At 44.8% G+C, this 25,224-nt stretch overlaps 2 protein-coding genes across 9 annotated transcripts in view; one reads left to right on the forward strand and one right to left on the reverse strand.

Annotated features, from left to right (window-relative positions):
• Positions 1-4,291, reverse strand: part of PML (PML nuclear body scaffold) — a 39,353-nt gene extending 35,062 nt beyond the window's left edge. For 3 of the 7 annotated variants that reach the window (XM_039856559.1, XM_039856563.1, XM_039856562.1), the window contains exons 1-2: positions 4,044-4,288; positions 1,911-2,377 (exon numbers count right to left, since the gene is read on the reverse strand). In XM_039856559.1, coding sequence (XP_039712493.1) covers positions 1,911-2,377; positions 4,044-4,178 — 602 coding nt within the window. In that variant the 5' untranslated portion in view covers positions 4,179-4,288. Of the gene's footprint in view, positions 1-1,910; positions 2,378-4,043 lie in introns of all 7 variants that reach the window. The other 4 variants (XM_039856558.1, XM_039856557.1, XM_039856561.1 and 1 more) reach the window with 4 other exon arrangements.
• Positions 4,292-6,355: 2,064 nt separating this feature from the next.
• STOML1 (stomatin like 1) lies at positions 6,356-23,668 on the forward strand. Of its 2 annotated transcripts, XM_039856564.1 has the most exons (7): positions 6,356-6,583; positions 8,098-8,204; positions 9,262-9,411; positions 9,729-9,932; positions 17,738-17,954; positions 18,407-18,613; positions 19,148-23,668. In XM_039856564.1, exons 1-7 carry the CDS (start codon positions 6,451-6,453, stop codon positions 19,339-19,341), a joined length of 1,212 nt encoding a protein of 403 aa, XP_039712498.1. In that variant the 5' UTR covers positions 6,356-6,450; the 3' UTR covers positions 19,342-23,668. The 2 variants fall into 2 exon arrangements, with proteins under 2 accessions (XP_039712498.1, XP_039712499.1); XM_039856565.1 differs by lacking the exon at positions 8,098-8,204 and having other exon boundaries at positions 6,444-6,583.
• The last annotated feature ends 1,556 nt before the right edge of the window (positions 23,669-25,224 follow it).

The following is a 25,224-nucleotide window of genomic DNA, read 5'->3' on the forward strand; positions in this document are numbered from 1 at the left end:
GAGCATTAGTGAATGCTAATGATAATTAAAAATTATAATGGAAAAAATCCCATTCACAATATTATTAAGTATTCTAAATTTAACTAAAGTTCAAGATGTATATAAATAAAACTTTAAAATCCAAAAGCTATAACCAGAGATGAAGCCAATTCTCCCCCAAATTTTGCAATTTCAATCAAAATCCCAATGAATATGTAAGTTCTGAAACTACATAAACTGTAAATGCACAAGAAAAGCAAAATTATTTTTGAAGAATAGGAACTTGTCCAATCAAATATAAAGCTACAGAACTCCTAATAGCAGTTAAGAATTAGCAGAGTAATAGCCAGATCATTGGCACAGAACAGAGATTTACAAACATACCCATGACTACTTGGGCATTTAGTACATGATAAAAAGGGCATTTCAGCTCAAGGCAAGAGTAGACCAAATAAAAGTTGAGAGAACTGACTTTCCATTTGGGGAGAAAAATAAAGCAAAGGTTTCTACCTTTCATATACCACAAACAAAAATAAATGCCATTAGAATTAAAGAGTTAATTATAAAAACAAAACCATGAAATTACTAAAATAGAATATAAGAAAATATTTTTAACATTGGCACGGGAAAAATTCTTTCTTAGGATGATCAAAGTCAGACACCATAAGGGAAGAGATTGATAGATTAGATTACATAAAACTAAAAACTTAAACATAATGTTAAAAGAGGTATTGTGTTTGCACTGTAAGTTAGTCTCTTATAATTAAAGAAGGAAGAATGGGGGGGGAAGGTAAAGGACATAAACAAGCAATTCGCACATGAAGAAAAAGTGGTAAAAAAACATATGAAAAGCTGCTCAACCTTAAAAATAAGCAAAGAAATCCAAATTCAAATGATAATATTTGCAGTTGAAGAATCTGGGGGAAATGCATTCAGTAGTGCAGGTGGTAAATCTCCAAGCAGGTAAATCTCCAAGGCTACACTTAGTTTAGCAGAAATGCAGTTCTGGGTGTCCCCAACAGGCAAACAATATCTTCACTTTGCAAGCAGATCCACAAGAACAAGTACCAAAAGATTCTTAAACAAGCAATCTTTGCGGGGGAGGGTCCCAAAGTTCACATAGGTATGCTACTTTTTTGGCTAAAAGGGGTAAAAATAAGACTTCAAAAGACTACATATTCCTATCTGTGTATAAATTCACAAAGAAGTTCTGGTAACATTCAAAACTAGTGACAATGGTTATCTGGATGGGGGAAAGAGAAGTGGTAGGAATTAGGCACATGACTAGAGAGGAATGGAGACTTGCCCTCGCTTTATAAATTTGGTTCTAATATTTTGAACTATATAAATGTATTATTTATTTAAAAATGAATTAAAATCTTGTGTTGTTTAATAAAAGTAATGATATCTGGAGTTGATTGTTTTTTTTCCATGTATACATTCACAGATAACAAGGTGTTACAGTTTCGACTTTCCAGACAGAAACTACCAGCATCTCATCCTAGAATCCAGCTAGCTATACCGAGATCCCATTGCAGCACTTACGGAAAATTCCACTACAAGGCTTTCTGAAGGGCAGTTTGGAAAACATGTATCAAAATGTAAAAATTTCATATCCCTTAAACCAGCAATGGGATTTCTAAAAATGTATCCTAAATGAATTATTGAATAGGGTGCAAAGATGATTCTGCAGCATTATCTACTATAGGGGGAAATCGGGAACTCTTACAACTCACTCGTTGGGACAGCATAAATTGTGGTCATCGCCACAGATGCTGCCGGTCCGCGGACCACATTTTGAGTTGCAAGGCTCTAGAAGATCCTAGTCCCACGTTCTCAGCTTTGTGATTCTTTGGTTTTCTGCTCCCCGCACCTTCTACCTGGCTCTTAAATGCGCCACCCCACCCACCCCTACCAGCCCTCTGGCTCACCTAGTCAGGGTAGGGATGCGGTGGTTGGGGTTGGAGCAGAAGATGTTGTTGGACTTGCGCTTGCCGTCCAGGAACTCGCGCACAGACTGACCGCGGAGCTCTGACAGGGGCCGGACTTCATGCTTGACGAACCACTGGTGGGCCTCGAAGCACTTTGAGCAGATGAGCTGCTCGCATTCGAAGCACCAGAAGTCGGCCGGCTCTTTGCAGCGGGTGCAAGTCGCCCCTGGGTCAACGATCTGCCGGTACACCGACAGGCGCTGCTGCAGACTCTGGAAGAAGATGTTATCCAGGGCCGGCGCATCAGCGTCTTGGGGCCAGGGCGCCTGGCAAATAGGGCATTGCGTGCTCTGCGCCTCCAGGCATCTTGAACACAGCGTGTGCAGACAAGGCAGCAGCTTAGGGCACTTGGCTTCTGCCTTGCAGCCCTGGCAGCGCAGGAACTGGAACTCCTCCTCGGTGGCCTGCTGGGAGACGGGGTGGGGGTGGGGAGGAATTGAGCTCTGAAGTCCCAGGAATCCCCAACAGCCCGACACCCGCCCAACGGCTGGCAGCTGGAATGGAACTTCATATTCCATTCTAGGCAGTCATTGGATGATGCAAAACCCGGGCTTATCAGTATGCCAATTTCCAATTTACTCAAGCCTCCCTCCTCTCGTCCCACAATTTATTCCAGCATCTACTTCCCATCAGACTCGGTACCAAGTCCTGAGATAAAAGAATATATAGGATACATCCCTGCCTTCAGGGAACTCGGGTTAGAACTCAGTTGATACATTATCAACCTCATGTAAAGGGCTTAACACAGTTTGGTGGTTCTTCAAAAAGTTAAACATAGAACTACCATATGATCCATCAATTTCACTCCTAGATACATACCCAAAAGAACTGAAAACACTGACCCAAAAACCAAAGCGTCCATCAGCAGACGAATGGGTAAACAAAATGTGGTATATACATACAATGAAATATTATTCAGCCTTAAAATGGAAGGACATTCTGATATGTGCTACAATATGAATGAAACTTGAGGTCATAATGAAACTTATGCTAAATAAACTCAGTTAATACAGATGCGAAAGGACAAATATTGTATGATTCCACTCATATGAAATAGCTAGAGTACACAAATTCACAGAGATAGAAAGTAGATTAGCGATTACCAGGAACTGAGAAAGGGAAGAATAAGGAGCTATTGCTTAAAGGGTACAGAGTTTCTGTTTGCAGTGATAAAAAGTATTTCCAGAAATAGATCGTGGTGACGGTTACAAAACATTGTTAATATACTTAATGCCACCGAACCATACACTTAGAAATTGTTAAATGGTAGGTCTTTTGTTGTGTATAGTTTACCACAATGTTAAAATGCAAAAAAAAAGTGTTTAACACAGTACCTGGCACGTGAAAAGTGCTCATAAACGTTTACTAGTAGTATTTGTTGTAGTTATACAAATAATGCAAATTACTGCAATCTGGTGTTATTTGTGCTTTCAAAAGGGCTGGGGAGAACACAGAGCAAGTGATCTAAGTAGTTCCTTTGAGGGTGGGAGGCTGGGGGTTTGTCCAGAAGATTAAGGCAAAGTTTCCAGGAGGAAAACCTAATAAAGCTCCTTGGTGATGGGGGTTGGGCGGGCAGGGTGTTCCAAGAGAAGTATCCGGAAGGCTTCCTAGAGGAGAAACGGCAGGAGCTGTGAGGCCTTAACTGATACACCTCTCTAATCCAGGCCAGTTTCCCATTCTGGTCTGGGACTTGGGTTTTATTTTTTTTTTTCCACACGTGGGGCATGTCCCTGACTCCAGAAGGGGGCAGTAGGGCTACTTCTACCTCCACTCTCCCTAATCTGTGGGCCTCCGTTAGAGCAGGGCAAAGAGGCAAGTCGCCTGGGCGTGGGTGGGAGATTCCGGTCCTAGGTGCCACTGGAGTGGAGAATCGCAGCCCAGAGAGGCTCCCCTAACTCACCCTGGTCCCTATTCTACTCTCTCATACACCTACTGGAGCAAATAGGGTCAGGATCCTAGGGGGTCTGGTCTTCCCTATGCGTACTTGGCCAAGTTCCCTCTCCCTTCTCACCTCTCTCTCCACCACAGCAAATCGACAAAGCCTAATCCCCATCTGCCCAAACCCAGTCGTACCTCGGTGAGACTGTGTCCAGGGCTGGGCTGGTGGTCTTCGGAGAGCGACTCTGGGTGAGGCATGGTGGGCGTGTGGGGCAGTGCGGAGTCCTGCTTGGGCTCCAAGGATCCGGCGGGTGCAGGCTCCTGCTGCATGAACCCCAGCGCAGTTTCGATTTTCAGTTTTGATCTGTGGGGCGGGGAGGAGAGGTCGAACGAGAATTGTGCGTTAGAGGGCTGAGTCTTCGGAGCTGTCCGAGAGGGGTGGTGCCCGCTCAGGGCCAGCCTCCCGGAGGAAGTGAGACAGAGGCTGGGGGCGGATCTAGGGGGCGGAGAGGCTGAGCCTGAGGGCCAAGCGGGTGAGAAAGGAGAGGGATAAGAGTAGACGCACAGCAGGCCTGGGGGTATTGGGATGGTGGCAGAGTTAACCTGGGGGAGGGGAAGGGGAGCAGCCCCTGCCCTCGGCTTTGAACCATTCATCAGCTCACAGTGGCACAGCTTTGTACCGCACCGCATCTGGAAGCTGAGAGCACAGAAGTGAGCCAGGCCTGCTTTGAAAGAACCTCAGATCTAGTAGAAGAGCAGGCCCCCAAACAGAGATTTTCACACTGTATTGAGACTGGCTAGAAAAGAAATCCCTCCGTGGGAATTGGAATGGTGGGAATTCACCAGGGATTCAGAGATTGGGTACTTTAAACAGAGAGAACAGCATGTGCAAAGGCATAGAGGGTTGAAACACGAGAGTCTATTTAGAAAGTAGTTTTGGTTATTTTCTGATTTAAGAGGGGGCCCATGAGCTATGTCTGCCCAGGAGTGGGCTGGGGCAAGATCGTAGCTAAGGAGGTGGACGCATTTTGTTTAGAAACCAAGAATAACGGTGATCCATTGTGCATACTGGAAAGGCCACTCTGACAACCTAGGAGCAGGTGGCCTGGTCTAAGACACTGGCTGTGGGATGCAAGTAGGAACCTGAGTCAGAAACACTGAGAGGGCACTGAGTGGAGGTGAGGGGAATAGGATGATGCCTTGGGTGACAGTTGGAAAGAAAGTCTGAGACAGTGGGGGATGGGGAGAGAAGGGGGAGAGCTGGCGAGTGGGTATGAAGAGTGAGGAAAGAGCAAGTTAGCTCTTTGACAGCAGAGAAACATGCAAGACTCCCAGCTACTGTGGGGAGAAAGCAAAGTTCTAGGTGGCCTCAATGGGCCAGTGTCCCTGGCTCCAAACTTCAAACCATCCCAACCACTGAACTTATCCCTGTGTACCCATTCTGTGCTCAGCTCCAGCTTGGAACAGACTAGAAGAGATGGTAACAAGGCCTTGCTCTTGTAAAAGCTTATAATCTGGAGGTGTGTGTGTGTGGAGGGGAAATGGGGGGTGACCCAAGTTCCTAGGGACTATGTGAGGCCTTGGGAGCTTGCCTAATCCTCCAACCTGATCACTACCTTTAGGACTTTGGAATCAGGACATCAAACTAGGAAAAGGCAAAGAAGGTGAGCAGCCATTTGCAGAAGATCTGGAACTGGGCTATGGCTTGGGGCTTGAGGGGATGAGGGGCATGAGGAGGCAGACTGGCATGTGGCTGAAACGAGGAAAGCTTTATTAATTTATTTGCTTGTTTTGGAAGACAGCCTCCCTCAATGTCCTATTGCAAGTTAATGCTTCTCAAAGTAAATTCACTATTTGCATTTGGGTTTTCTCAAGCCATGGAGAGGCAAATTACCTCTGGGAACCTGGATCGAAGAGTGTGCTATTCTGGACCTGCAGGGCTGAGGATCTCACCTCTATGATGCTTGGAGGGCCTGCCCTGTGATAGCTCTGTGCTAACCCCTCATTCCTTACTCTGTCGTGTTCCCTGAAGTCTGCACACAAAATTTCTCTTTTTTGTGCCAAAGTTCAGACCCTCTTGCCCCACCTTGACCACAGTAACCTAGTCAATTAAGAAGTACTGAGACCCATCCACTCTGTACCTGTCCTTGCTTGCTGGGCTATGGGGACACAAAGTGGAAAATTTTGCTGACTATGCCCTGGAGAAACTATAATTCTAGATAAGCACCCCCTCCCCTCCCAATACACATACCCCCAGTCGAGCTTGGAGAGGGAGTGCTGAGAAAGCTTGTACCATTTCCTTGATTCTGGAGAGGATTTCGCTCCTGAGGAAGCCAACTTCTCCTCTTGCTCCCTTCCTAAAGCCGAAAGGGAGCATGCAGGAGGATGGACTTTAGGCTCCCAAGAACTCAGACCTCCCTTCTTTCTCGCCCTGTGGCCGCAGATCGGTCCTCCTAGCGCAGGGGGCGCTGTGCGACGGCGGGAGCTGGGGAAACAGGAAGCGGCGGCCGGTAAGGGCGGGGCGGGGTAGGTCTCGGCCAGTCTAACCCGGCAACGCACAGTCAAAGGTGTACCCTCGAAGGTGTACCCTCTGCCAAGAACCATGCTCGGCAGGTCTGGGTACCGGGCGCTGCCCTTGGGGGACTTTGACCGTTTCCAGCAGTCGAACTTCGGCTTCCTAGGCTCGCAGAAAGGCTGCTTGTTTCCGGAACGGGGAGGCGTGGGGACAGGGGCTGGTGAGTAGCCGCCCAGCACAGCAGACCTGGAGGATGGGGTGGGGAAACGACCGCATCTCCAGGCCCGACCTCTGCTTCTAGAAGTCTGCCGATCTCGCGCTCTAGCATCCTAAGAAGAGGGACCGAGAGAAGGGACACGATGTGGAGAGAGGCCGGGACCGGGCGCTGGGATACTAGCGTTGATCTGCAGTTCTGTGGGGCTGCAGCCCCAGACATCTTCTCATGTTCCAAGAAACTTCGCCCCACCTCTCAATTCCTCAGCTCCTATCAGCCCTTTGGGCCAGGGCAGAGGTTTCAAGTTCCCATTTTGACTAGAAAGAAACCAAAGTCTAGGCGTAGAAGGTCATCAACACGCCAAGGGCACTTGGCTGCAGAAAAGTGGCAGAATCTTCACCCCCAGGGCACCTCTAGCCGCCCTGAGCTTGCACACCTTCCCTTTTGCTGATGGAGATGCACAAGCCAAAAAGGCCCCCCGGCTGCCTATGTGTCTGCTCTGGCCCTGTCTTCTTCCAAAGCCTTGAGTCACACATTCCAAATCCCCCATTCCTCAGCCTCACACCAAATCTTGGAGGATTTGGTTCCTTCCTGACCCTCCTGTAATGACAGCTTCCCCATCCAAAGGTCCTTTCCTGCAGGGGCCACGTGGATTCGAGCCAGGCGGGAAAGGAGACTTAGTATCCTGGGACTCCGGAGAGGGAGGATGGAGCAGAGGCTCCTGTCTGCTTCCTGTCCAGGGTTGAGAGGGTAGGAGAGCAGAGACGACCTCATCCCAGATTCTGAGGCTGTCCCAGCTTCACTCCCATCCTGGGCTCCTGGCTCTCCAGGAGCCAGGACCTCTGGCATAGATGAGCCTCATCTTCCTAGTTCCCTCCTCCCTTACCTCCCACCTGAAGCTCTTTAAGTGAAGCATGCATTTGATGGCCCTTAGGGCATTAAAATGTAGTGAATTGTGAGCTAGGAAAAACATCTTAGTCCTCACCTATGGCTCCTATTGGGGAACCATTAATTCATCTCTTTAGGCTAAAGCATTATCTGCAAAAGGTCACCTTGAAAGCACATTTCTCAGACTGATGGTAGAAGAGGGATGTGTTATGCCAACAGCATTCAATTCAGCTTAGCACAAAGATGCCCACGTGCTCCTGGCTCTGTGCCAAGTATGGGAAGGCACTATAAATTAGACAAGAAGATTGACTCCCTTTCAGTCCAATGAGGAGAGCATCACATGATTTGGCTGCTCACATCTGATGGCTGTTGTCCAGCAGAGAGTAGTCGTATGAGGGTGGGACATGAGATACATTAGTTTTGATTTGTGGGAGGAGGGAACAGTTTTTAATTAACACCGCCCAAAGATATGGGAGTATTAAGCAAAGGGGCAGATTGAGATTCCTGAGAAGGAAGGAGCCGCTTACTGGAGAGGTGGGCACAAGGCACATTTGACCACATTCACACTGTCTGCAGCTGTCCTGCCAGACCCAGTTGGCATCCCTTGACTGCCTCAGTTCTCTTGTTACCAGGTGTGCCTCAGACCTGGCCCTCCTGCCTTTGCCATGGCCTCATCAGTTTCCTGGGGTTCATGCTGCTGCTGATCACCTTCCCCATTTCTGGCTGGTTTGCCCTGAAGGTAAAGCTGACTGGATCAACTCCAGGGTGGTTTGGACCACACTGAGAGCTTTGGCATTGATTGATGATGGACGAATTCCCCATCCTCTGCCCCCTTTCCTTAAATGGTATAATATCACACTTCTGTTAAATGAGTGGGGCAAGGATTGTTCATTCTCATCTTTCAGATGAGGAAAGTGAGGCTCAGACTTGTCTAGTCATACTGGAAGCCAAACTCCCAAGTCCTGGTGTCTGGACACTGGCCTTGAGGTGCACACATTTTATCGCCAAATTTTCTTCCCTTTGGGTTAGGCTAAATTGGAAATGAAAAACACTCAAGTTGGCCCAGCAGGTTATGAGTGATAGGTATTCAAGCTTCGTTTCCCATCGTAAAGATGAGAAAAGGACGAACTATAGTCGAGGATCACACCTGAAAGCTGCAGTGAAGGTGTAAGCCCAGACATGCCCTGCCCTTTGTGTGGCCCTAGACCATCGTCAGCTTTTCTGGAAAGCCTTTGGGTTTGGTGTGGTCTGGAAGGGAGTCCTTAGAAGGTCCCAAATCCTAGTCCTAAAACTGTCACTGAAACAAGTATTGTGTGACCTTGGGTAAATCACTTCACCTTTCTGGGCCTTCATTTCTCAGTTTGGACGTATTTGCTTCTGTGGAGACTCTAAGGACCTGAAGTCGATGAAGCCCTTTGCTTGTGGTTGTTGGTAGAGCAGTCCAGCCTTTGCTCCTAACTTATCTAAGGGCAGAAAGTTTCCAAGTTTGAGTCACATCTAGCTAGCATCAGACCACAGAAATGAAACATTCCTCTGAGGATTGAGTAATACCGTATGGTAGTTGAGAACATAGCTTCTGGAGTCATTCAGAGCTGTATCCAGATCTTGCCTGTTTCACTTACGGGCTGTGTGATTTTTGAGCAAGTCACTTAACCCCTCAGAGCCTTGGTTTTCTCATCTAAAAACGGTGTTAAGGATACCTGACACTGTCCAGGGTGAGGAGAAGAGAGGTGAGGGAGGGCCATGGGCAGACATCATTGCCAACCTGGGCTCACCACTCTTGCCATTGTGGACAGATCGTGCCCACCTATGAGCGGATGATCGTGTTTCGACTGGGCCGGATCCGCACCCCTCAGGGGCCTGGCATGGTTCTGCTCCTGCCCTTCATTGACTCCTTTCAGAGGGTGGATCTGAGGACACGAGCCTTCAATGTCCCTCCCTGCAAGGTGAGGGGCTTCTCAGTTCCCCTGGACAGAGGGAGTGGGGGTTTGTACGGAGGGTATTCTGGGTGCCAGTACCTTGGCCTGAGAGTAGCCCTCAGGGGCAGGGGGAGGGGAGGGGAGAGGAGACCAGAAAATCAAGACTGGAGGCTGGGAGGACATCCTTGCTCCGTATATCTAGCCCTGTGTACTTGGGGACACCATTTTGTCCATGAAGCACTAGCTACCAGACAGGTGGATCAAGCTGGGTTGTCTCAGTGGGCTTGACCTCCCTGCAGCCCCAGTGCCTTGAGTGTTTCCTCTTTCATGGCCTCCCCTAACAGTTGGCCTCTAAGGATGGGGCTGTGCTGTCCGTGGGGGCTGATGTTCAGTTCCGCATCTGGGACCCAGTACTGTCAGTGATGACTGTGAAGGACCTGAACACAGCCACGCGCATGACGGCCCAGAATGCCATGACCAAGGCCCTGCTCAAGAGACCTCTGCGGGAGATCCAGATGGAGAAGCTCAAGATCAGCGACCAGCTCCTGGTAAGCAGCTTCTCATAGGGCAGAGTTCAATGGCTGGCATCTGGGCCTGGCTCTTCCTGCCAGGGTGTTTTAAGCAAAGCACAGAACACTCTGGGCCTCAGTTTACCATATGCCCAAGAGTGTGAAAACCTCTGAAGAGCCAGTGATCTGGGTGGGACTATGAGTTGGGGAACGGAAAATGGGCACAGACCATAGTGATCTGGAGCAAACTAATCCCTGAGAAACAGGCGCTAACAGTGGCCTGACATAAATTCTTGCAGGCTGCCTCTGACTGCCAAGGTTTTGCCCTTTACTGCTCTGTGGGTGTTGCCATGACAACACTTGGCCTCAGGGGCCCTCTGCAGATTTGGGGCAGGTAGGTAGGTGAGAGGAGCAGGGGCATGCCTGGCTCATTCACCTTCTGGGAATTTCCGTGCTCCATGGTGTAGGTGTAGCATGTGCAATTTTGTGGTTTTGTGTTCCTTGTTCTGACAACGAAAGGACATAAGGATATTTGGACCTTTTTCTGGCCTCTTCTCCGTGTGTGAGCAGTTACCTATACTGGAATTCACCTCAGATCTTTGTTACAAGATAGGATAGAAATGAAGACACAGTATGTTTCCTGCTCCCATGTCCCGATGGAAACTTGGGTGAAGTTTTTCCTCATTTTCCTCAGCTCTGCTTTCTCCAGGAGACTGGGGTCAGAGGACAGGAGGAGGAGTTGGGTAATGCTAGTCCTGGAAGGCCCAGTCCCTGCAGGAAGTAAATCAACCAACTGGTAAATTCTTCAGAAAACTGTTTGTGACAGTAGCAATCATTGTCACGTACAGAGCATTTTATAGTTTACAAAGTCTTTTTGCCCATCCCAGTGTATCTCAGCTTTATATGTCACTGCAAGGGGGCCAGTATTATTGTTTTATTTGGAGGGAGGGATTATTTGACATGCCTCTGAGAATCATGGTCCAAAGCAGAGCTGGGTCAGAGCCAGATCAACTGCTCCCCTACCGCCAACCCAGTGCTCGATCTTTTTTTTTAACTTTTAAACATTTTTCAATTGCAGTTTACATTTAATATTATATTAGTTTCAAGTGTACAGCATAGTGGTTAGACATTGATATAACCTACAAAGTGATCTCCCAGAATTCTTGATACCCACCTGATAACATACATAGTTATTACAATATTGACTATATTCACTGTGTGTACTTCACATCCCTGTGACTATTCTGTAACTGCCAATTTGTATTTCTTAATCCCTTCACCTTTTTCACCTAGCTACCCAATGCCCCTCCCACCTCGCAACCATCAATTTGTTCTCTATAAGTTTGTTTCTGTTTTGTTCATTTTTTTTTTTTTTAGATTCCACATATAAGAGGAATCACATGGTATTTGTCTTTCTCTGTTTGACTTATTTCACTTAGCTTACTACCTTCTAGGTCCATCAATGTCGCTAATAGTAAGATTTCATTCTTTTTTATGGCTGAGTAATATTCCATTGTATATATGTACCACCTCTTTTATATCTAGTTGTCTATTGATGGGCATTTAGGTTGCTTCCATATCTTGGCTATTGTAAATAATGCTGCAGTGAACATACGGGTGCGTATATCTTTTCGAATTAGTGTTTTGGATTTCTTCAGATAAATAACCAGAAGTGGGATTGCTAGGTCATATGGTAGTTCAATTTTTAATTTTTTAAGGAATCTCCATACTGTTTTCCATAGCAGCTGCACCAGTTTCCAGTCCTATCAACAATGCATGAGGGTTCCCTTTTCTTCACATCCTCACCAACAGTTGTTTTTTGATTTATTGATGATCGCCATTTTGACAGGTGTGAGGTGATATCTCATTATAGTTTTAATTTGCATTTCTCTGATGATTTGCATACATACATCTTTTTATAAAGACCATGCTGGTTTGGGAGAAATGTTCTATTAGGGTCCTTCTGTTCTATTTTAATGTATTTTATTTTTCGTTAAGTTGTATGAGTTCTTTATATATTTTGGATTTCACCCCTTATGGGATGTATGATTGGTGAATATCTTCTCCCATTCAGTAGGTTGACTTTTCATTTAGTTGATGCTTTCCTTTTCTGAGCAAGAACTTTAGTTTGATGTAGTCCCATTTGTTTATTTTTTCTTTTGTTTTCCTTGCCCTAGGAGACATAGCCAAAACATATTGCTAAGAGCAATATAAGAGTTTACTGTCTATGTTTTTGTCTAGTTTTATGGTTTCAGATCTCACATTGAAGTCTTTAATCCATTTTGAGTTTATTCTTGTATGTGATATAAGAAAGTGGTCTAGTTTCAGGTTTTTACACGTTATCTGTCCAGTTTTCCCAACACTATTTTTTGAAGAGACTGTCTTTACCCAATTAAATATTCTTGCCTTCTTTGTCATAGATTAATTGACCCTATAGAAATGGGTTTATTTCTGGGCTCTCTATTTTGTTCCACTATGTGTCTGTTTTTATGCCAGTACCATGCTTCATAGTATAGATTGACTTAAGGTGACGTGATACCTCCATCTTTGTTATTCTTTCTCAAGATTACTTTGGCTATTTAGGGTCTTTTGTGGTTTCATACAAATTTTAGAATTATCTTAGTTCTGTGAAAAATGCCATTGGTATTTTGATAGGGATTGCATTGAATCTATAGATTGCTTTGGGTAGTATGAACATTTTAATGATGTTAATTCTCTTTTTCCATGGGTACGATATATGCTTCCATTTATTTGTATCTTTAATTTCTTTCTTCATTGCCTTATAATTTTATGAGTACAAGTCTTTTACCTCCTTGGTTAAATTTTTCCTGGATATTTTTTTGATGCAGTTATAAATGGGATTTTTTTTTCTTAATTTATCTTTCTGAAGTTCTCTGCGTATAGAAATACAACCTATTTCTAGATATTAATTTTGTATTCTGCAACTTTTTTCCATTTTTCCATTCTAGTAGTTTTTTTGGTGGAATCTTTAATGTTTTCTGTATGTAGAATTATGTCATTTGCAAATAATGACAGTTTTACTTCTTTTCCAATTTAGATACCTTTTATTTCTTTTTCTTTTCTGATTTACTGTGTTGATTTTCAGTACTATGTTGGTTAAAGTGGTGACAGTGAACATCCTTATCTTGTTCCTGATCTTAAAGAAAAAGCTTTCAGCTTTTCACAGTTAGGTATGATGTTAGCTGTGGGTTTGTCATATATGACCTTTATTGTGTTGAGATATGTTTGTTCTATCCTCACTTTGCTGAGTGTTTTTATCATAAATGGGTGTTGGATTTTGCTTTTGGGTGTTGTCAAATGCTTGGATTTTGTAATGGATGTTGTCAAATGCTTTTTCTGCATCTAATGATATAAATCATGATTTTTATCCTTCATTTTGTTTATTGATTTGCAGCTATTGTACCAGCCTTGCATCTCAAGAATAAATTCCATTAGATCACAGTGTGTGATTTTTTAATGTATTGCTAAATTCGATTTGCTAATATTTTGTTGAGGACTTTTGCATCTATGTTTATCAGAGATATTGGCTTATAGTGTTTTTGTTTGTTTGTTTGTTTTCTAGTGTCTTTTTCTGGTTTTGGTATCATGGTAATGCTGGCCTCATAAAATGAGTTTGAGAGTTTCCCTGTCTCTTGAATTTTTTGGAATAGTTTGAGGATAGGCATTAATTCTTCTTTCAGTGTTTGGAAAATTTATCTGTGAAGCCATTTAGTCCAGGACTTTTGTTTGTTGGGAATTTTTTGATTACTGATTCAATTTCATTAGTAGTGGTCTGTTATGATTTTCTGTTTCTTCCTGATTCAGCCTTGGGAGATTGTATGTTTCTAGGAATTTATTCAGTTCTTCCAGGTTGTCCATTTTGTTGGCATATAATTGTTCGTAGTATTTACTTAGAAGTTGTCACTTCTCTTTCATTTCTGATTTTATTTATTTGGGTCCTCTCTTTTTTTCTTGATGAGCCTGGTTAAAGCTTTATCAATTTTGTTGATCTTTTCAAAGCACTAGCTTTGGTTTCATTGATCTTTTATAATATTTTTTAGACTCTTTTTTATTTATTTTTGCTCCGATCTTTATTATTTCCTTTCTTCTACTCACTTTGGGCTTTGTTTATTCTTTTTTTTTTTTTTTTGTAAGGTTAGATTGCTTAACTGAGATTTTTCTTATTTTTTGAGATAGGCCTGTCTTGCTCTGAATTTTCCTCTTAGAACTGCTTTGGCTGTGTCCCATAGATTTTTGGGCCATTGTGTTTTCATTTTCATTTGCCTCAAGGTTTCTCTTGATTTCTTCCTTGATCTTGTTGTTAACCTATTCATTGTATAGTAGCATGTTATTTAACTTTCATATATTTGTGTGTTTTTCAGTTTTCTTCTTGTAATGATTTCTCATTTCATACCATGGTAATTGCAGAAGATTGTTGATCTGATTGTAGTCTTAAATTTATTGAAACTTGTTTTGTGGCCTAACATGTGGTCTATCTTGGAAAATGTTTCATGTGACCTTGAAAAGAATGTATAGTCTGGTGTTTGGGAATGAAATGTTCTAAAAATATTTATTAAGTCCATCTGGTCTAATGTATTATCTAAGGCTGCTGATTCCTTGTTGATTTTCTGTCCGATTGTTTATCGATGTTAATAGGTTGTTACGGTCCCCTACTATTATTGTCCATCTCTCCCTTTACATTTGTCAATATTTGCTTTATATATTTAGTTCTCCTATATTGTGTGCATAAATGTTTATGAGGATATATCCTCTTGTTGGATTGATCCCTTTATCATTATGTAATGTCCTTCTTTGTCTCTTAATAGAGCCTTGTTCTAAAGTCTATTTTGTCTGATATATATTGCTACCTCAGCCTTTTTTTTATTTTCATTTGCATAAAATATATTTTCCATCCATTTACTTTCAGTTTTTGTGTGTCTTTCAATCTGAAATAGGTCTCTTGTAGGCAGCATATGTATGGGTCTTGTTTCTTTATACATTCAGCTACCCTATGTCTTTTGATTGGAACATTTAATCCATTTAAATATAAAGTAATTATTGATAGGTTTGTAGTTTTGCCATTTTATTATTTGTATTTTTGATTTCTTTTTCTTCTTTTTAAAGAAGTCTCTTTAACATGTCTTGTAATACTGATTTGATGGTAATGAACTCCTTTGGCTTTTTCTTGTTTGGGAAGCTTTTTATTCTAACTTTACTGGGTGGAGTAGGTCCTTGCTTTTCATCACTTTGAATATTTGGTGCCAGTCCCTTCTGGCCTGCAAAGGTTTCGTTGAGAAATCAGCTGACAGTCTTATGGGAGCTCCCTTGTATGTAACAAACTGCATTTCTTTTCTTGCTTTTAAGAGTCTCTCTTTGTCTTTAACCTTTGGAATTTTAATTATGATGTGTCTTGGTGTGGTCCTCTTTGGGTTCATCTTGTTTGGGACTCTGTACTATTTGGACTCATGTCTGCTCCTTCAGTAGGTTAAGAAAGTTTTCAGTCATTATTTCTTCAAGTAGGTTTTCAATCCCTTGCTCTCTGTCTTCTTCTTCTGTACTATGATGCAAATGTTGGTACACTTGATGTCCCAGAGGTCCCTAAAGTATCCTCATTTTAAAAAAATTCTTTTTGCTGTTTCAGTTGGGTGTTTTCCACTACCTTGACTTCCAGATTACTGGTTTGATCATTTGCTTCATCTAATCTACTGTTGATTCCATCTAATGTATTCTTAATTTCTGATTGCTTCTTTTTTATGATTTCTATTTCTTTGTGTAAGTTCTGACTGAGTTCATTTAGTCTTTTTCTAAGTTCATTGCCAGTACTCAATCTTATAAAACTCAGATAATAAGTGATAACAAGTTTATTCATGGAATCACATTCTATTTTAATTTACTTTTAGGAAGAGAAAATTAACCTCAGCCTTTTGCACTTGGCTTTGGTACACAAAGCCAAGAGAGGCAGTTGGCGGGGAGTCAGTCTCACACCAGGTTGTCAGAGTCAGTTAGGGTTCATTGCCCAGACTGAACTGGCCCCTGGTACAGTCAGGTCAGTGCCTATGGTTAAAATGAAATCTCAGGAAAGCCAGTATACCTCCCTTAAGCCCCAGTTCAGGCATAGATTTCTCATTCTCACTCCCTTTTTTGCATACATTTCATCTGGAGGGATTGTACATTCCCACCTCTCACTTGCCAGGCCCTCCTTACCTGCTCTAGGCCAGCTACTTCACTCTTCACTGCCCTGGTCTAGCCTCTCCACACACACTCCCCGCCCCCACCATCACTCTTTGTAGCAGGCTTTACGTCCTACTCAAGAGAAGAAACACTAGAACAAGAACTCTTTCAACTTCCTCCATTGTCACCTCTTCAAACTCATTAACATCTGTGCTACTTTTCTTGCCTCTTTGGAAGCATCCACTTCTGTCTGAGGCTCATCCCTGCACCAGCAGTGCTTTGGGCCCGGCTCCCTCCCTGCCTTCATCCTCTCATCTTTTTGCCTTTCTGCCTCTCTTCCTTTTCCTTCTTCCCCTCCTGTCGTTAGTCTAGGCTTCCCTTAGGCTCATAACATAGACATCATGGTGACCTCCCTTTTGCTAACACAGAGGACACCTCTCAGTCCTTCCTCTACTTCATCTGGTGGCAGCCTGTGACTCTGTGGACCCATCCTTCTCTTACTCCTGATCGATTGATCAATCATCTGCTTCCCTGGGCTTTTATTTCTCTACACCCCTGCATCGATCCTTCCATCTTGGTCACTCCTGTTACTCCTTGTTCTCCTGCCCTTCAGTTTCCAGGTTTCCCTCAGTGGTCTCTTTTTACCTATGACATGGGGAGAGCTCATCTACCCAGGGCTTTTTGCTACCTCTTGACACTGTTTACAACACTGTGCTCTGCCCCATTTTCTCCTGCACCCTGTACTCAGTTATTCAACTGCCTGTTAGACAGTTGACTGTGCCATACACACCTCAAGCTTAATGTATTAAAAAAGTTACCATCCCTCTTGTCCTCACCCCCAAATCTGTATCTCCCTCTGTGTGTCCTCCTAGATAAACGTCCACACTCATGATCCATGTGGGAACCCACATCCAGTAACCTGTCTTCTCTGATTTCTTCTCACCACCCTCCCTGTTACCGCACATCCGGGCAAATGACCACTCTGGTGGTTCTCTTTCTCTAGTGTCTTGCTGAAGCTTCATATAGTTTTCAGAGTTGTGCTCCTTCCTTGGTGTATTTTGGCTTCACAGCCTGACACCAGATCCATATTGTTTCTGCCTGCGATTTGAAACAACATCCTATTTGGTCTCCATTCCTCCACCCTGAGCCGCCTCCAATTCAGTGTCCATGTGGCAGCCAAGAGAATCCTTCCAACAAGCAAGTCGCTTTGTCACTCCCTGCTAAACTCCTCTCTGGGGCTCCTTGTACCTCAGAATAAATCCAAGTGAACAGGAGCAGCTGTCTCTGACCCCTCAGCTATTTCTAATCCCTCAGCCCACACTTGAGCCAAAGGGAACTCTGGTTACTCGCAGTTCAAGAACATTCCAGGTTCTCTTGTCTGGGTTTGTGTACATGGTATTCGCATTGTCTAGAAAGGTCCTCCTTCCCTTGATGCCCCTTTACCTGGATAACTCCTCCTCCTGACGTCACCCCCTCACTGCCCCATGCCCTGCCTGGCCTCACAGCTGGGTTGTAATTGCCCATGTCTGTGTTCCCAGTCAGAAACCGCTCGAGGGCAGATGTGGTGCCTCATGTACCTCCATGTCCACGTGTGGCTATACCTGCCTGCCCAAAGAAGGATCTCCGGAAAGATGTGTCGAATAAATTCCATTTCTTCCCACCTTGTCCTCCAGCTGGAGATCAACGATGTGACCAGGGCCTGGGGGCTGGAGGTGGACCGCATGGAGCTGGCCGTGGAGGCCGTGCTGCAGCCGCCCCAGGACAGCCCCGCTGGACCTGGCCTGGACAGCCCCCTTCAGCAGCTGGCTCTCTACTTCTTGCGGGGGGGCATGTCCTCAGTGGCAGGGGCTACCCTGCACCCAGGGCCAGATAAGGAGACTCCAGAAAAGGGTAAGAGGCTCAGTAGGGCACTCAGCTTAGTGTCCAGCACAGGCTGAGCTTTGTACTTGCTCCCTTAACCAAAGAAGTCCATATGCAGTCCATACCCTGTTCATCTGTTCAGGCTACCCCAATTCTAGAGCTGACGAGGGCTAAGGCAGTAGGAAGAGTCCAGGTATTTGTGAGTGTGTGGAGGCCTTTAGGAGTCTTCATGGGAGAAAGCAACAGCATCTGGAAAAGAGTTTTAATTCCAAGGCTGGAGTACCTTAGAAATGGGGTGTGAGACTTAAGGCTGAATACTCAAGGGTGACTTCTTAGCGGAGAAGGAGGTTGAACACAGACCTGAAGGGGATGTAAGAGGGAACTGCCACAAAGGTACAGAGGCCACAGTGATCCTGACATTGGCAGCATATTGACCTCTCCTCTCTGCCTCCTTCCCCAACCCTGTGGGCCACCCCCCACAGATACCTTGGAGATGGTGAATGAAGTTGAGCTACCTGCCCATCACGGTGTTGGGCCCAGTTCGAAGCAGCCTATGGCCGAGGGGCTGCTAACTGCTCTACAGCCCTACCTGTCTGAGGCCCTGGTCAACCAAGTTGGGGCCTGCTACCAGTTCAATGTCATCTTGCCCAGTGGCACCCAGAACACCTACTTCCTGGATCTCACTTCAGGTGCAATTGCCCTCCCTGTCCTCTCCTTCCCACCAAGGTTGCTTGTAGCAGCCCTTTCCCCAGTCCTGTTTTAGACTGCCCCTGCTCCTGCCAACAATTTTGGGTGAACCCATAGCAGTCGGAGGACCCATATACCATTTGCAGACAATGGTTATCCAGTCCATTGTGTCCCCACCCTGTACTCATCAGCAGGACAACTCAGAAAGCAGAGTTTCCTGTACCAAGAACCCTGCACATGTTGCAGGCCTACTGAGTGCCAGGCTCTGTGCTGAGCACTTTTCATGCATTCTCTCACTTACTTCTCACCATGAGCCTATGACTTAGGGATTATCATCATCCCCATTTCACCAGTCTGGAAACTAAGGCTCTGAGTGGTCATATAGTCAATAGGAATTGAACCCAGGATATTGGGACCTGAACACTTAACCACTACTCTCCACTCCTCCCAGTGGGATGTGCTAGCCCCTTTTTCCCTGTCACATAGCTGTCGCATAGCTTTTCCCCTACTAATGCTTAGTTTTTTTCTCCCCACAGGGCAAGGGAGGGTGGGATGTGGGGTGCCCGATGGCATCCCTGACGTGGTGGCGGAGATGGCCGAGGCAGACCTTCGGGCCCTGCTGTGCAGGGAGCTGTGGCCCTTGGGGGCCTACATGAGTGGACGGCTGAAGGTGAAGGGCGACTTATCTGTGGCCATGAAGCTGGAGGCTGTCCTCAGGGCCCTGAAGTAGCAGCCTTGGTTGACTGACTTTAGCCCAGTCCTAACCTGGCACCAAGCCAGGGGGCGTCTTGCTGGAGGATGCATTGGCACTGCACCTTAGATGGAGGCTGGGAAACACCAGAGGCTAGGAGAGGCTGAGTCGGGCTACCCTGCCCTTCTGACCTACAGTGGTTCTCTGGACAACCCTTTGCCCATCCCAATCCTTGCCGATTGTCCAGCCCTGAAGTGGGCACACAGCATGATGACAGGAGGGCCAGGTCTCTCTGCTCTGCTGGCTACCTGACTAGAGAGACATGGCCCACAGAAAGCCCAACGGCAGTTGGTTTGGTCCCAGTGTGAGGGAGTAAAGCACGTGGCTCAGGTTCCCGGCTCTAGAGTTGGGGGGATCAGAGAGATTGGCAGTGGGAGATGGCCAACAAGAAGAGGTCACCGCATTGGGAAGGATTTGGGGATCCGGCTGGGCCCGCCTTACTAATAGCAGTCTGGGTCCAGGCCAGTGGGTTGGGGATTGGAAAGAGTGGTGCCTGCTCTTCCCTTGGCCCTAAAGACCTCTTGTCTTGTTTACCGGCTCTGTCTTGCATGCTTGAGGGGCCAGGCCAGGGCCTAGGGTAGCGCGAAAGGGAGCCCTGCCCTTCCTGTGCTTCTTAACAGAGGTTTGAAAACTCAAATGTAGTGTTTACAGTGTATTGGAGAGCAGTGGGGAGAATGGGGGTAGTTGGTTCTCCAGGCTATGCCCTTATTCCTGGCCAGCCAGGGACCAGGGCCTTGAGGGCTGACACAGGCCCTCATGATGCTCTTGAATCACCCACAGCTCCCCTTCCTGCGGAAGGTGTCACAGCCCCGGGGCAAGAGTGGGCACTCATGTTCTTTATAGTTGAAAAGGAAGTTTGCCATGAAAGGGTGCATATGGGTGTGTCAGAGCTGGTCCAGGAAACGACCTAATGTGGGGCACGGTAAAGTCACCACATTTAGGTTAGGAGATAGGGCTGCTCTCAGCTGCTTCTGTTGCACTGTGGGTCACTTTCTCCACTAGTAGAAGGGCAGGAAGTGGACATGGAGGTTTGGCCTGGCCCAGCTCTGGGATCCTGGCCTGGCTTTCTGCTCCAATGCTCCAGCCCAAACCCCAGAGACCTCAGAGGAGGGGCTTTTCTCCATTCCTCAGAAATGAATCAAAAAAAAAAAAAAAAAAGAAGAAGAAGAAGAAGAAAAACAAATCACTTCTTGAAGTTTGTGAAACTCCACAGAAATCCAAGTTCTCCCTTTGAGGACCCTCCCTCAGGGCCCTCTCCAGCTTCCTTGGCATCAGGCGCTGTCCACTTCGCCCTTTCATTCCTGCCAGTGCCTTGTGCCTCCTCTTGTACTCCCAGCAGAGACCACACACCCATTGGGTTCAGGTTACAGCTCCAGGACCCCTCCCCAGAGGGCCCAAGCCCCTGCCTGTTGCCCCTCTCTGCCCACCTAGAAGCCACCCAGCCAGGGCTGTCTGCCCAAAAGCCTGCCTTCCCATTCCTGTCTTGCTGCCCTTAGGCCTAGTGGGACATGATCTTCTTTGCTGTCACCTGGGCTCCCTCTCCACTCTGGGGCTGCCATCATGCCTCTTCCCCACTGCCTGTGTCACTATTCTTTGTACTACAAGTGCTTGCCCTCCATGAGCTTCCTGTATGAGTGAGTCATTTCTGTTTCCTCCATCACTACTGCACACAGCACACCAAGGGTTAATGGACATCTTCCTCTGAAAGCTTAGGGGAAACCGAAACTTACAGACTCTCTGTGGGCGTGAGAGGATCAACATAACATTTAGGGGAAACTGAAACTTGTGGATGTAGGTGGTTGAAATCAGACCTGCCGCCCACCAGTAATACCTGGTTCTGGGGATATTCGCCACTCCTTGGCAAGGTCAGCACTCTAGGAAAGAGAGCCCACAGGCTCAGGAGCCTCTATGCTTCAGGGGATTGAGCAGACCTTCCAGTCTCCACAAGAGGAGGAGGGGCACCAAACAGGGTTTGGGGAGGAAGAGGGAAGGTGTCAAAGGCTTCCTGAGGAGGTGATACCTGAGCCTGGCAGCTCTGTGGGCAAGAAGAAATGGGGAACATTGGGCAGAAGGCAAACCCCCTGTGAGGACACAGAAGAGGCAGCTGGGCCCCTCTGATTTGGGGAACTAGAACCTAAAGTATGAGGGGGGATAAAAATAGTAAATGTTAACTGTGTACCAAGTATGTCCCTGTGCTGTACTAGACACTGCCTATGTGTTAAAAAGTTATGCTATGTTGATATATTGATATATAATGTATTATGTTGATGTTACTTTTTAAATATTTAAATTTTGAATAGCTACTACAGTCACTGGTTCAAAAATTTTGAAAAATTAAAAAGGTATACTAAGTATTATCCCTCATACAACTGACTCCATGAATTTCCTACAAATTCTTCTAAAGTATCCCCTGGTATTACTTTCTTGGTTATTCTTCCAGGAGTTTTTTTTTTTTTTTAACATATATACAAGGAAATCCAAATATGTATCTTCTGGGTTTTTATTACACAAATTGCAACCTAGCAAGCACAGTGTTGCTTTGTTCACTTAACATTACCCCTTGAGGCTTTTTTCATATTAGCTAGGACACACACACTTTGCCCATTTGGTTTTGTAGTTAAATAGGATTCTACTGTATGGGTGTATCATAATTTATTTAACCTGTTTTGCATTGACGGACATTTAGATTATTTTTTGAGTTTTGCTATTTCAAACAATGTTGTAATAATCTTTAACATATGCTATTTCATCTATGATTGAGTTTATACGTAGAATAAAATCCTAGAAGGGAAGTTGCTAGTTCAGGGCATTTGTAATTTAGTATATATTGCCCACATGCCCATTTTATATTCCCATCATCAGTGATTGAGAGTGTGTTTTTCCTCATAGCCATGCCAACACAGTGCATTATTAAAAGTTTAGATTTTTTGAGTCGTGTTAAGTGAAAAATTGCATCTCTAGTTTCTTAAAATTGTTCAATTGTTTATTTTTAAGACTTGGATTTTCAGTCCCAGCAAAATTATGGTTTTTTTTTTCTATCTTCCTCCAGCATTTACTTTTTAAAAAAGTATAATACAATAAAATGCATCCATTTTAAATGTAGTGCTTGATGTGCTTTGACAAATGTGAACACTTGTGTAACCACCAGCCAGCACAATCAAGATATAGAATGTTTCCATCAACTCACAAAGTTCCCTGTGTCTCTTCTCAGTCAATCCTTGTCGCTCCCTCTCCTGAGGCTCAGGACACCAGTGATGAGTTCTCTGAAACTATTGATTAAATTTTACTTGTCTAGAACTATATATAAATTATACCATACAGCATGTACTCTTGTGTCTAGTGTCTGTAGTTTTTATTGTTAGTAATATTCTGTGTTTTGTCCTGGTCTCAGCCTATCAATAACCAGTGTTGTGCTCGGACTAGTCCTTGTCTGACATCTTACTAGTTCTTACGAGCTGCCCTTCAGCAATAACCATCAGGAAACTGAAAAAATACCGGTTTATTACTCACAGGTTTGGAAATTAAACAACACACCTCGGGCCACACATCGAGGTCAGGTGGGTACAGAGCAAGAGCATGCGCACAGGCCGGGGATGCTGCTTTTATTGGGATCCAGGGTGGCGACCTACGGTTCCACAGGCTCAATCTTTATTGGTGAATTTAAAATAGAGTTGGAACTAAACCAGGGAACGAGGGCGGGGACGCGGGGGTGGGCGTGGGAAGTAGTCTAAATGGTCAGTTACTGAAATCAACCAAGGTCTCTAAAACCAAAGCCTGGATATTGTGTGACCAGTGCTGTTGAGCCTCTGTCTATGCACGCACTTGTGAAGTGTCTGTTCAAATATTTTTTTTCCATTTAAAAAATAGGTTATCTTATTGATGTCATTAAGAGTTCTTAGTATACTCTGGACACAAATCTTTTAGCAGGTATGTATATTTGGAATATTTTCTCCAAGTTTGCCTTTCTTACTTGATGCTTTAACTTGACAAGCAACAGTTTTTAATTTTGATGAAGTTCAACCTATAATTTTTTAATGGTTAGAAATTTTGTGTCCTATATCTTGGAAGTCTTCGCTCATTTCAAGATCTTGAATATTTTCTCCTGTGTTTTCTTCTAAAAGTTTAGATTCAGCTATTAGTTTTAGGTTTGTGATTCATTTTTACTTATGGTGTGAGGTAAAACGTTGAGGTTCTTCTCCCCCCTCCCCGCTCCCCACATGGTAATCCAATTGTTCTAGCACTTTTTGTTGAAAAGATATCTTCTCCATTAAATTATGTTGAAGCCTTTTTATTGTGCTTTCTCTTATTCGGAGTAAAGTTGAACATTTTGTTGTATGTTTAAGAACCACTGTGTTTCCTTTTCTGTGAACTGTCATTTAATTGACTTTGTCCATTTTTCTGGGTCTGGTTGTTTCTATTTATATTTTTGACATCTGGGAGTGCTTAAATACATCAGAGAGAAGGTGTTATTGATATGAGTTGTAAATTTCTTTTTTTAAAACTCAATTTCTTGTTTGTAGTTTGACTTTGATATTTTTCTGTGAAATTCGAACAGTGTATTTGAATTGACAAGTATTTTATTTTAAGGCTTTTAGATTTTGAGTCATAAGTAAAAAGCCTTCATTCTGAGACCATAAAAGAATTCCCCTTAGTCTTTAATTTCATTTTTTTACATGTAAATTTTTGACCCGCTTGGAATTTAAATGAGAGAGAGTGTAAAAGAGGAAATTTCTATAGGAAGAAAAGGTAAGATCTTGAACCCTGATGGAGGCATTAGCTGTGCACAAGAAGTGAGCCCACCCTGGAGAAAGAAGGGAGAGTATAAGGATGGGGTAAGTATGCACCCACCCTGATGTCCAGCCTACAACATGGGGGTTTGGCTCTGGGATGTTTATTAACTGTAACAAAGTCATAGGAAAGAAATACTGGTGGTAAAATCTTAGTCATTGCATCACTCGCACAGGCGTCTTTGGGTTAGCCCCTTGGTGAGGCCTCTAAACCAAACACCATGAACCAAAGTGATGAGGAGGTGAGTCCTTGGCGAGATTTGTTTGTGTGTTGGAGGCTGGGAGAACATTTCTGGCTCTTTTTTATGAATGGTCCTTGATTCCCATCCTAAGCCAGTGGATTTCAGCTCACCAGCCAGGACAACTGAGTCTTTAAGTGATGACCGAAGGCCAACACCCTCAATACTGGTGAGGAGAAGCTGGGAGTGCGAGATGCACCTGCAAGGCCAAGGCAGGGTTGGGAGTCGTCCTAGAGAACCTACGGGTCCTGAATGGAAGGGAGCAAAGAATTAATTCACCCAGCTTGTTTCACAAATGGGAAGACCGAGGCCCAGCAGACCCAAAGACAACCCTTAAAAAGGGATTTGGGGTGGAGCTGGGCTCTGCATTAATGGAGATCATATAGCAGTGGAATTGGCTTAGAATAAAGAGAGTCTTGAGATCTTGGGATTTTTGTTGCTCTGCCTAGCCTGACTCCACTGTACAGGGTTGGGGGCAAGGGGACAAAGTCTCTATCCCCACTGCCCCAGATTTGCTGCCAATCACTAAAGAGAGGAGGGAAGGGGACAGGAAGGAGGCAGAGGACAAAGAACCTCGCCCACCACACCCCTCAGCTGGGAGCTAACTCCCCTGGACTGAGAGTCCAACTTGCTTTCATTGACTTTCCAGAGCCTAGCATAGTATGTGCCATAAAATAAGACTAGCAACGTGTTATTAAAACTTGTTGAATAAGATGGTGTATTAGATTTGTTGAGGAAGATGGAGGTAGAGACACATGCGAGGAGAGAGATAGTGATAGGATGACAGACACAAAAATAGAGACAGGAAAAGGGAGATGGGAAGGTGAACAAGGAGG

Source organism: Pteropus medius, unplaced genomic scaffold (assembly GCF_902729225.1).
Source record: "Pteropus medius unplaced genomic scaffold, Ma_sr-lr_union100, whole genome shotgun sequence".
Classification (NCBI taxonomy): Eukaryota; Metazoa; Chordata; class Mammalia; order Chiroptera; family Pteropodidae; genus Pteropus; species Pteropus medius.

What these genes read in the sequence shown, in the direction of transcription:
- STOML1 (XM_039856564.1), top strand. Translation starts at nt 6,451, where the DNA reads ATGCTCGGCAGGTCTGGGTACCGGGCGCTGCCCTTGGGGGACTTTGAC. An exon ending in TCAATGTCCCTCCCTGCAAG is followed by an intron (nt 9,412 to 9,728) that starts GTGAGGGGCTTC and finishes CTCCCCTAACAG; the next exon opens with TTGGCCTCTAAGGATGGGGC. An exon ending in TAAGGAGACTCCAGAAAAGG is followed by an intron (nt 17,955 to 18,406) that starts GTAAGAGGCTCA and finishes CACCCCCCACAG; the next exon opens with ATACCTTGGAGATGGTGAAT.